At 40.4% G+C, this 12,251-nt stretch overlaps 1 protein-coding gene across 1 annotated transcript; it reads right to left on the reverse strand.

The window, feature by feature from the left end:
• Positions 1-1,095: 1,095 nt before the first annotated feature.
• On the reverse strand, positions 1,096-1,563 carry LOC143673077 (GTP-binding nuclear protein Ran-like). The gene has a single exon (XM_077147444.1). It carries the CDS (start codon positions 1,480-1,482, stop codon positions 1,096-1,098), a length of 387 nt encoding a protein of 128 aa, XP_077003559.1. The 5' UTR covers positions 1,483-1,563.
• Between the last annotated feature and the right edge of the window lie 10,688 nt (positions 1,564-12,251).

Here is a 12,251-nt window from a genome sequence, read left to right on the forward strand (position 1 = left end):
TTCTTTTGAACACTGACTATCTGTGTGACATTCTGATGGGGGAGATAATTATCAAGTAAATCACTGGGTTTGCCAACTGGAAGAGGGATGTAGGCACTTAGACTTGTAAAGATTTTAATAATATATTATAAGACACTCAGAAGTGTGTGTTGTCTATGGATAGGAGCATGTGCAGGTTTTAATTTAATTTCATATTCTTGGTGAGTTCAACAATTTATTAGAGAAAACCCGAGTAGGACTGAAAGAGAAAAGTTAAGAGACAATAAAAAGAAAAGTGATATAAGGAGGTGATTGGTAGTAAGTTTTGGAAGTAAAGGAATTAAGGAAAATTAGAAGATATTTAGTGTCTATCTGGAAAGTAAACTGGATTATTGTTATGCAAATTGGAAGTGGGGATTAAATCTGGAGGCAAGTAAACCTGTGCTTGGCATATCTCGGAATTTCTCTTTATCCTTCTATAAAATGGGGCTCAAAATGCCCCAAATTTCTAGGTTACCAAAAGGAAGGTATTACTGAAAAATATGTGGTTTTGCTTATTTACTCTCCAAAAATGGTTTTTACATGAAACCAGCTCCTTGAATATATTCCACTATTATTACAAATACAAATAAAAGAAAAATCTGTATTTTAACCCTGAACTAGTCTTAGAGTTAACTCACTATGCTTTTTCTGAGGATAGCTGTTATCTAGGAGTTATTTTACAGTTTCTCAGGACAAGAGTTTTTGTTTTCTTGTTTTTTTTGATATTTGAAATACAACTTTATTCTGATTCTAAACGAAAAGGATGGGAATGACAATAACAAACAAGACTTCACCACTGAATATTTGTGATGTGACTGTAGCAATCTTATATTTGAAACTCAAAAAGGAAACAATAGTGTTTCAAAACAGCTAAATACGCAGGTCCAAAAAAAGGTTTTTTTTTTAAACTGCCACATTCACTCCAAAGCCCATTCATCTCCTTCAGCATCCCAAAGATTAAGCACATGTTCTGCTTAGCTATATAATAAAGTGGCAAACATGCTGCACCACTGACATCACAGGACAGTTGCCTATAAAACTAGACTTCTGACACTGAGATCCAGCTTCATTTTCTCACAGCTCATCATCCTCATCCGGCAGAGCAGTTGTCTGAGCAACCTCTAAGTCATGCTCACACTGTGCTGCCAAAGCTGGGTCCATGACAACCTCTGGTGGGGCAAGAGCAGGCATGGCAACAAACTCCAAGTTAGGGTCATCACTCAGTTTTCTAGCAAGCCAAAGGAAGGGCTTTTCAAAGTTGTAGTTACTTTTGGCAGAAATGTCATAGTACTGAAGATTCTTCTTTCGGTGGAAGACAATGGATTTTGCCTTAAATTTCCTGTCCTTAATATCCACTTTGTTGCCGCACAACACGATGGGGATGTTTTCACACACTCGTACCAGATCTCTATGCCAGTTAGGCACATTCTTGTAAGTAACTCTTGATGTTACATCAAACATTATAATGGCACATTGGGCTTGGATGTAATAGCCATCTCTCAGTCCACCAAATTTCTCCTGACTCGCGGTATCCCATACATTGAATTTAATAGGTCCTCTGTTGGTATGGAACACAAGGGGATGCACCTCAACGCCCAAGGTGGCTACATACTTCTTCTCGAATTCACCAGTCAGATGACGTTTTACGAAGGTAGTTTTTCCAGTACCGCCATCGCCAACCAATACAAGTTTAAACTGAACTTGGGTTTCTCCTTGGGCGGCCACTGCGATGGTTCTTCCAGAAGCGTCTCCGTCCCCTGTCTGAGGACAAGAGTTTTAATAGATGTTTGGTGTAACCTCACATGGAAGTTTGTTATTCTCACCCATCATATTTTTATCACAAAATGTCACTTTGTGGGGAGAAGCTCACTCTCCCAGTAATTTTCCCACTTTAATTCTTGTAAAATGTAACTCAATTCATGGGCTGGTGCTAATAACTTGCAAAGCCTAATTTCTATTTTAAATTTTCCTTTATTATAACCTTTTTTTAAAATGTCTTTTTGCTTTAATTTGTTTATTTCTGGAAAGCTGTAATGTAGAGAAGGCTGTGTTCATTCATTCATGATCCCATGCCTTGGTGGTGTTTGGGCTAATCAGGATTCTGTAGCATTGGCTACACATTTTCCCTATTTTATTACCAATGTTTAAAATATCTGTTTTATCTTGGTGGCTAGTGCAAAGTATCTCACACAGTGGATGTTTCATAAATGTCTGTATAATAAAAACTAAATCGGCATCAGTGACTTCCATTTTGCTTTGTCTTAGATTTTTGGCTCCTAGTAGGACAAGGGCTTCCTTATTTTCATTTCATTTGTATAAAGTGCCTCCCCCAAGCCACGTCAAGTGAGATATGTTGAAATGGTGGTCCCTACTGTCACACACATTAACATATGGTTTCAGCCTGGGGAATGGGCCACTCAGTTCACCTGGTGAGCCTTTGATTAGTTCGCCTTTTAACTAGAGTTACACCAAATGGAATGAAAGGCATTTAATGATCAGTTCCTTGAATTCCAATCATTCTCTATGCCATCCTTTGTTGTAATACCTGTAGAGAATTCCTGAATGTCTCAGATCTGAAATTTGTGATCAGTATTTCCTAGGCCAGCCACCTTCTGAGACCACTCCCAGCCAATAAAAAACATCCTACCAAAGTGCACATACATTCATACCATGATTCATGTTATCATTCTTTATCATCTGACAAATTATTGTCAGATCAAAAAAGAAATAAAATGCAAATGCAAACATTTAGAATAGAAGATTCTAAACCTTGTTTCTATGACCATCTATATTTGGTAATCATCGTTTACATTGGTTTAGTCACTAGTGTTCAGCTCCTCCATCTTTCTGAGGAAGAGCCACTTTGCAAGACTCTGAATTTGAGACTGGGCATAGAAGAGGAGCCTGGAAAGAGATAGGGAGAAGGTGGAACTATCAGAACAGGTACTCACAAGAAGTGTAGTCTAATGAAGGAAACGTGCTAGTTCTCCTTCCAGACAGCTCCACGCAGGAGGGCTTGAGGTCTCCAGCTGAGAGAGTTTCCCTTTGAGATCTGAGGACCTTGCTTTTAACTTTTTACATGTCCTCTGTGAAGACCCTAATAATAGCCCATGAAAGTAAGTCAGATAACTATTGCTGCCCATTTTTACAGATACAAATTAAGAGATGAGAAGCCAAGTGAACTTCTGAGGCCCACAAAATCAGTGTGTGGCAGAGCTGGGACCAGTTTCCCTTCCAAGCCCACCTGGTGCCAGCAACTGTTTCATGCCAAGTTCATTAAATGAGACCATGGTTTCATTCTTCATTATCTTGGGGCTTCTTCACCTTTCCCTTTACCCTCATTCCAGTGAGTATGGCATCACCATTTACTTAAAGAACAAAACACCTTTTCAGTGAAGGTTCTCTACTATGAGCTTATTTTGTTGGCCCCCTCAGTTCCTGTCAATGACTGACATAAAACATGCTGACTGTGAATTTCAGTACTGAATGATTCAAACTTTCTCTGCAGATTGAAAAGCTGCATTTTGAACATCCATCTGTGAAGAATGTACCTGCTGCTTCTCACTTTGTGGGGTGTATATCACTTATAAAATGCTGCCATTGCCTCTGGCCCATGGAGAAGTGGTGGGGTAGTTTAACCAGATTTCACTCACATTCAATAGAGAAATCTGAAGCAAAGTACCTGCTTCTTTTCTTCCCATAAGGACAACAGCTACCAGGTACATTCCCTTATTAAAAATCACTCCCTGGTGAAAAATTACACAGTGTTTTGTTTTGCTTCCTTTAACTGTCTGGAATCAAAGGCCCCTTCCTAAACCTACTTGTCACAAAAAGCAAAAAACCACATCCTTTATCCCCAGAAACCCCAGTCAGTGGGTGCCTGTCCCCAAGGCAGTTATTTTCTGCTTCCTCAGAAAGCAGCAGGCACATTTACCTTTTATTTGAGTCTCCATCAACACCTTCCATTCTGAGCAGGGCAAGATAAAACTGGGGCACTAACACATGCCTGGCCTTTCTAAATCTCCTACTGTTGGCACATTTATATTAGATATTGATTTCTGTTTAATAGAATAAGCCAGGAAAAATCACACTCTTTGTTGGCATTCAAAGGATAAACCATAAAAGCCATTAAGGAGTACTGTAAGCACAAGGATGATTAATGGAACTTGAGGTGCCATCCATGTACCATTTCCAGATAATGTCTTTGAGAGATTCTATTGCTTCTGGCTGCAGTTCAGAGCTATTTATTTACAAGGTGAAATTCTGAGTAATGATGTTTCTCAGGTAACCCTGACTGACAGTGTTAAAGAGACACATCTAGGCGGCCTTGAACTCTTGAGCTTGCAGGGGTGGTTCCAAGTAGTTTCTGGGAGACTTCAGGGGTCCTGTGTTGGAATACAGTGCCTCTGTCCTTGTGACTTCTGTCCCTCTGTGGGAAGTGAGGCCCCTCTCCATGGGGCCTGCTGGGCTTCAGGTTCTTGGGGAAGAAGTTATTGTAAAGAACTATTCATCTCTGTCTTCTGTGAAACCAGCGCGATGGCTTGCTCTCCTTGCATGGCAAAAGCCAGAGGACCCAAGCTGCCTCAATAAGTGGGGAATCCCTCATGTCCAGAGCAGGATCTGGCACAAAAGAGATCAGTTCTTGGATAAATGAAAAAATGGTCAGATAAAAGCTACCATCTTTTGAGCACTTATAAACCAGTGATTTATATGACAAATTGAAAGTTTGATATTGTCATTCCTGTTGGGCAGAGGAGAAGAATCAGATTCAGGAGTGACCTGACAAAGGTGATAGAGGCAGGGTTTAAATGCAAGACTATTTCACTTTTTGATCTAACAACGAGAGGGGTTGGGTTCAATAGTATGAGCTTCTTCATATAGCCTGTGTACATTGCATTTTCTACTTACATAAAGCAAATAATGATACATTTTATAAGAATGGAAAGCTTTCTGGATTTCTAAATGCATATCCACTTTTCTTTGGGAAAATTTAAATTACAGTACTTGGCCTGCTTGAACACATATGTGAACTTATTTCAGATAATGCCAACATGTCCATTAGGGTCTGAGCCTGCCCATTAAACATTTAATTGAGGTGGGGATGTTATTTCTGACTTTGCTCACAAAGAAATTTTTAGTTGTGCTAATAGAAGCACACATATTTCTCTACCCTTGTGGACAATCTGGTCGTGTGTAAGAAGCATTCTTTGATTCCTTACTGCCCCCCAGTCCCCAGTAGCACCAGGCTCCTCCCCTGGAAACAGTTTATCAAAGTAGTTTTTTTCATTAATCCACCTTCAAGGCTTCATTTATGGTTTCTTTCAATCCCATGTTGTGTAGCCAAGACCCATCTGCTGGTGCTTTTATCTGTTTGTCCTCATCAGTGGTGACAACTTTCTTTCCTTCTAAGACCAGAGTAGGAGGAAGCTCTTCACTGAGAACAATCAGACTGGGCTCTTAGCACAGCTTCTGGATGAAATACATCCTTCCAAAGAAAATGGTTTTTGTTTTGTTTTGCTTCTTTCATTTAAAAAATTATATATCTTGTGTTCCTTAGCTACTTCTTTGGATAATTTCAATGATTGCTTTCTCTGGACACTACTGTAGGTTTCTTGAAAATGATCAGCCTTGCCATCCAGAATACAGGTAGATTTTCTATCAACCATGCCAAGCTCTGAGAGTCTATTACTGAAAATAATAATGATAATAATAAGAATAGCAAAAATAACCACCCCAATTATGATTGACAAAATGTCACAGGGAGAAAAAAAGGATATAATTGATTGTAGTCATTAAATAAAGATAGGAACTCAGGAGGGGGTCCTATATCCTGGAAGACATGTTGCTTTTTTAACAAAGAATTACAAGAAACATAACCCTTGGTTGGTGTGAAAGTGAGGGGCTGATCCAGCGTGACAGGGTAATTATTTATTTCTTCAGCTACCGATTTTTAAATCACTAGAGGGGCAAGGAAAAAAGATAAATTTGTGGAATGCTGAGCAGTATTTATTATTTTGAAGAAATATACAGAAATCTGTTACTAATGCTTTTTTGCATTTTAATTCTTCTGTCACCTTCTTTAATTTTCTTATGTTTTAATTGCTTTAGTCACTCATCATTTCTTTGTTACATTTAACTGGCTCTTTAAAAAAATATGTATTTCCCTCTTCCTTCATTATTATTATTGTTGTTATTATTTTGTCCACAACTCTTTACCCCAACCCAGTTGCATGGGTCATTTCTTATTTTCCTTTTTTATTCCACTTGCATTAGTAGTTCCCTTCCTAATGTTTATATTCTCCTTTATTTCTTTCCTTTTCTTTTGCTTTAGTCTTTCCCCTACTGAGAGAGTCTTTCCTAATGCTGCATCTCTCAACCACCAAATGGTGACAAGGAGTCCTTTATCATGACTTTCAGTCCTAAGAGGCGAACATGGACTTTCCTTTTATTTCTTTCTTTCTTTTTTTTGTTTTTTACATGGGCAGGCACTGGGAATTGAACCCAGGTCTCTAGCATGGCAGGCAAGAACTCTGCCACTGAGCCACTGTTGCCCGCCCTAAACATGGACTTTTAACAAATTTCATTCACTTCTATTGTAAAGGAGTACCAGCAAAGAATCAAAATACTGAAGGGTGTATCTATCCAATATCCATAGCCACTCTTTGATTTAAAAAGAAACCAAAACAGATTATTTGAAGGCAAGTGTGTCCTCTAACTTGGCTCAAGTCATTATCAAAAACTCTACTTAAATATCCCAGGATGCTATTCTTTAATTAATTAGAAATTGTATGGAAGAAGAAACTAAAAATAATTAAGAGAATTGCCAAATGGTTAAGATGAGAAATGCACCAAATTAGTATAAACAGTTCTGTTCTTTCAGAATCTAGTGGAAGAATTAGATTCCACATCACAAGATCCACAATATGAAGCAGTAAGTTACATTAAATGAGAGATACAGATAATGATATGGAATATTTTGTATGCATAATTTTTTAGGTAATATTACCAAGTTTAAGTTTACCAAGTTTTGTCTAAAGGAAAAACACCCATTGTTCCACCACCATATTACTAGCATTTCTGCATAGTTCCTTCCAGGCTGTGGGTTTTTTCAGATGCAGATATGTATGCATCTTATATTCACACACATACTGCTCATTGATGCTTGTACCTTGCCTTCACTTACACTTTCATGTCACAGCATGCCCACTCACTCTGGCCCTCTGCGCCTGGCCCTGGGTCCTCTCTCACTCGTCCAGACTGACACTGTGATTAACCATGCTATCCCTGCCTCCCCACCCCATGCAGCCTTCCTTTTCCCCAGCATCTCAAACACAAGACTGGAGGTAAACAATAGACTTCCCTGCAGCATTTGGGAATGCTTAGATGAAAAAGGAGCAGGAAAATGACATGATGTTAAATGCTACTGTTCCAGCATCTGTGTCTGCTCTGGAAGGCCACCTCTCTCGGTTCTCAGATGTTTGCATCTGCCCCAGCAAGGAGGGGCATGTCCCAGCAGGACCCTCAGGAGGCAGAGTAGGGGGTGCAGCCACTGCTCTCCTGCCGGGCCTGCCAGTGGGTTTGAGATCAGGCACACCCTCTCACATGCACACACAACACACACACTGCACACTACACAGCTCATGCACACACCACAGACAAACAGTATGTATACCATATATCTACTGTGCATCCACCAGACATACGCACACCACACACAACTACACACAAGTACCACACCCATCATCTACTACACACACATGACCACACTGTTTTAATTTGCTAGGCTGCACAAAGCTGATGCCAAGAAAAGGGTTGGCTTTTAACAATGGGAATTTGTTAGCTCAACATTTTGAGGTTGGGAAAATCTCCACATCAAGACGTCATCAAGACAATGCTTTCTTCCTGAAGACCAGCTGTTGACAATCCTGGGCTCTTCTGCCATATGGTGAGGCATGTGAGGCCCCCGCTCCTCTCTCCCTTCTCTTCTGGGTGTCATTGTTTCCAGATTCTTGTTTCCCATGGTTTGCATTTTCTCTCCTTCTCATCTGTCTCTCTCCCTCCCTCCACTTCTCTGTTTCTCCTTCTCTCTCTCTTCCTCCCATTTATAAAGGATTCTAGTATGAGAACTAAGACCTATCATGAATGAGGAAAACCACACCTTATTTGAAGTAATCTCATCAAAACATCCTATTTACTATGAGTTCACACCCACAGGAATGGATTAAATTTAGGAACATGCTTTTCTGGGGTACATATAGCTTCAAAACACCACACACACACACACACCACACTACATTACATTACACTACACACATCCACCACACACATCTCACACTACCACCCACCCTACATTATAGCATGTACCACATGCACACACACTCCTCACATCCCACACACACACCATGTGCACCGTGTACACCACACATCTGCCACACACACACAGCACACACACACCTCATACATATGCCTCACACACAGACACCATGTATACGACTCACCATACATATACCCCCACACCACTCTCAGAAATAGTCATCCCTACAGACAATGCAGCCTAAACCCACACCCACGGATAGAAATCTGCTCTTATTAGCAGTGTTGCCAGACCAGGTAGCCCTGAGTGCAACACAGAGGCAACAGCCTGGGCCTCCTCTCTCAACTCCAGGTACCAAGCCCACTGCCCTTGTGGGTGAAAGAAACAAGGCAGCACTAGACAGACTCCCTCCTGGAAATTCACCCTCAAAGTTCTCTTTCCCCTGGGCAAGAACAAAAACTTAGACTCAGTTTCCCACTTCCCACCACATTCTATCTTATTCCCATTGGCAGTTCAGTGAAGGGAAGGAAACAAGGAGTATTCCGATTATGCAAAGGGTGAGGCATCGATAGATAGAAAAGTTTAGGCAAATGTAAGACAGACTCTGCTTAAAATCCTCACCATCCTATTCTCCACACAGTTTCTTTTTAATGAGTTTGCCACATCCCGTAATCCCAGACTTGCATGGCACATTCCTATTTCTTCAATCACAGCAGCAGTGGAAAATGTTAGAAAATGAGATGCTCTCTGTGGCTAGAAGATCCCATCCACCACTTATTGTACCCTTGACCTTGTTTACCTGATGGGTATAAACTGAGAAAGACACGTAAGCATGTAGTGCCTCAGTGTCTCCACTGAGCCACTGAGAAAATAGCCCTTCCTCTCTGCCCCACTGCCTGCAGGATGTTGACGCCAGCAAAGCACTTTGCACTCTCAGAGCATCTTTCACAAGAGAATACCAAAGAATGGTGGTGTCTATTATTACTAAGTCGGATCGGCCTGAGCACAGAGCCCCAGGAGAACTCCTTTGTCACTTGTCGCAACTAGATCTGGTGCCATTTTCTATGACCCTGTCCACTTTGCCTGCTATCCACCTGCTCATTAACCTAGATAATAACTCTATTTGTACTTTCCTCCTGCCTTTCATTTAGGGAACTTCAATCATCTTGCTAGCCTCATTAAACCAAGCATTGCATTTGTAGGTAAGCTATTACTAGTACCATTATGCTAAGCAAGAGGGTGGGCAAGGGTACTGGAGAGGGCAGGGCAGGTAGGAGTTCTGACTTCCTAAGCTAGTTCCACTAACTGTGTTTTTGTTCCTGCCCCAGAAATGACTAACTCCACAACACTGTTCTCTCCCAGACTACTTCCTAAAAGCCCCATCTAAATTGTAAGAAAATTGCCATGGATTCACTGCTGCACTCTATTTTCAGCTCCTTCCATAAAGAAATCAATTAAATTTGTCTGACAGTCTACTTTTCCTGAAGCTCTGCTAGCAGAGAGTTTAACTTTGTATCATTCTCCACAGCCCCAGAATGAAACAAGCATTTTATTTCATCCTCAATGAAAGTTGCTTCTATTTATCTTGGTGAGGTTCCCAGGCTAGCTAATCTAGAGTCACCAGTTGGAGTGCCTTTGTTTTCCAGACCCACTTTCTTGGCTATTGCATCTTCATGCCTGAGTCTCTGAGTCTATGATAGTGGAAGCATGCTATCATTTTAATGAAGTAAGTTCTCTTCCAGTGTCACTCTTTTCCACAACTGTCCATTTCCGTAACCATCAAGATGTCACATGCAAAATACAATGAGTTGCCACCCAGTGCCATGCAAAAGGCAATTTGGGTTAATACTGAAGTATGTAGCTGGGAAGACTTTGAGAGATTGCTTTGCTCATCTCTACTTTTTTATATTTCCCTTTGAACCCAAATTTTAAGCAATTATGACAGAATTTTTCAACTTCAAAAGGCTTAAACAAGTGGAAGTAAATGTGATGTTTGAGGCACAATATTTAGAAAAATCTCAGCCTCAGCTTGGTTCTCTCAGCTCTTTTGGCTGCAATCTCACACCTTTAGTGGTTGGTCAGTGAATACAAATGAGCAGCAACATAATATAGAAATAAGAACACAGAATTTGAAGTGGAAAGCACAGGTTCACATTCAGAGCTGTAGGGCCTGAAGAAAGATGCTTAAGGTCACTGTTCTAGTTTGCCAGCTGCCGGAATGCAACACACCAGAGATGGATTGGCTTTTAATAAAAGGGGATTTATTTGTTAGTTCTTCAGAGGAAAGGCAGCTAACTTTCCACTGAGGTTCTTTCTTACATGGAAGGCGCAGGATGGTCTCTGCTGGTCTTCTCTCCAGGCCCCTCGGTTCCAACAGCTTTCCCTGGGGTGACTTCTTTCTGCATCTCCAAAGGCCTGGGCTGAGTTGCGAGTGCTGAGATGAGGATGCCAAACTTTTTAGGCTGTGCTACATTGCAGTCTCTCATTTAAGCATCAGTCAATTAAGTCAAACATCCTTCATTGCAGCAGGCATGCCTCCTAGCTGACTGCAGATGTAAATTAGCAATAGATGAGGTTCATGTACCATTGGCTCATAGCCACAGCAACAAAACTAGGTACAAACTCACCTGGCTAAGTTGACAACAGAACCTAACTACCACAGTCACTGAAGCTTGTTTTATTCCTTGGAAGTGAGCATAATGGTATTGACTCCATGTACTTCATAGGGTATAAATGATATCTTTAAGACAGCATTCAAATGTTCTTGGTATATTGTAAAATACAATGTAAATATACTTTGTTATTCTTAACATTGTCAGTCAAAACAAACTTAATCACAGAGAGAAACATGGAGTAAAAAATGTGAAATGTATCCAAAAACAAATAGAAAAGACATTTTGCAATCTACAATTGTCTCTTCTATTTGTGATGGTTTCTTTCTACTGGTACAATTTGAGGCAAACAACTAGAAAATTGGCAAGACAAGTAATAATACCTCTAGTGACCGACCTGGATTCTTTTCTTGGCAGGATGCTTTAGAAGAGACTCCTGTAGTGCTAATGTGAAGAAAAGACCACTGGATGAACACAATAAAGTTGTATCCACAGCTTCCAATGATCACATTAGCATTGGATGATTTAGCAATGAACTTTATAGCATCCTTTGTTTTTTCCAAATCCCCAGCTTCACAATGAACTTCTGTGAATGAATGATTTACCCTTTTTCTGTCTCAGTTTCCTCGTGAATAAAACAACTTAAATCCTCCCATGCGTTTACCGAATAATGTCATAAAAATCTAAGGTGATTATATGTGCAAACACGTGGAAATGCTCACTATCATTTAAGATCTCATTACAGCTGATTCTTGCTTTTTATGAGCTATCAAATTTTTTTGGCTACTTTTTATTCCTACAGGGCAGAGGTGGAGCAGAACTAAAGGACATCCAGAGGTGACAAAATTTCTAAGAATAATGGAATGAAGTGAAATATGGAAAATGTTGCTGACCACCAGGAATAAATGGATTCCTGAAAAAAGCCACTAATAGATCTGGAATTACCTCTCACAGGAAGCAGTAGAAACATTTACTGCTCAACTGGATAAAGCACTCTCAGGGGCTAGATGACCTGCCATTTCCTTCTACATTATCTATGAGTTTTCTCTAATAATAACAGAACAACCCAAATTGGCTGCAGTGCTATAATCACTCATGTATAGGTCTCAGGCTGCATCACAATTGCAGTTGACCATGTTGGGAGATAATTACTCTCCATTTAGCCTTGGTCTTGGCAACTCCCCTCCCCACTATTGACCACTATGTCCACATCTACAGAGGGCTACAACAGTGTCTACATTCACATTACAGTAATTTAACCAGGTGGGGTCATGGTGCTTTTCAGACAGTAAGCTGGGTTCAGA

This window comes from Tamandua tetradactyla, unplaced genomic scaffold (genome assembly GCF_023851605.1).
Source record: "Tamandua tetradactyla isolate mTamTet1 unplaced genomic scaffold, mTamTet1.pri scaffold_110_ctg1, whole genome shotgun sequence".
NCBI classification, from domain to species: domain Eukaryota; kingdom Metazoa; phylum Chordata; class Mammalia; order Pilosa; family Myrmecophagidae; genus Tamandua; species Tamandua tetradactyla.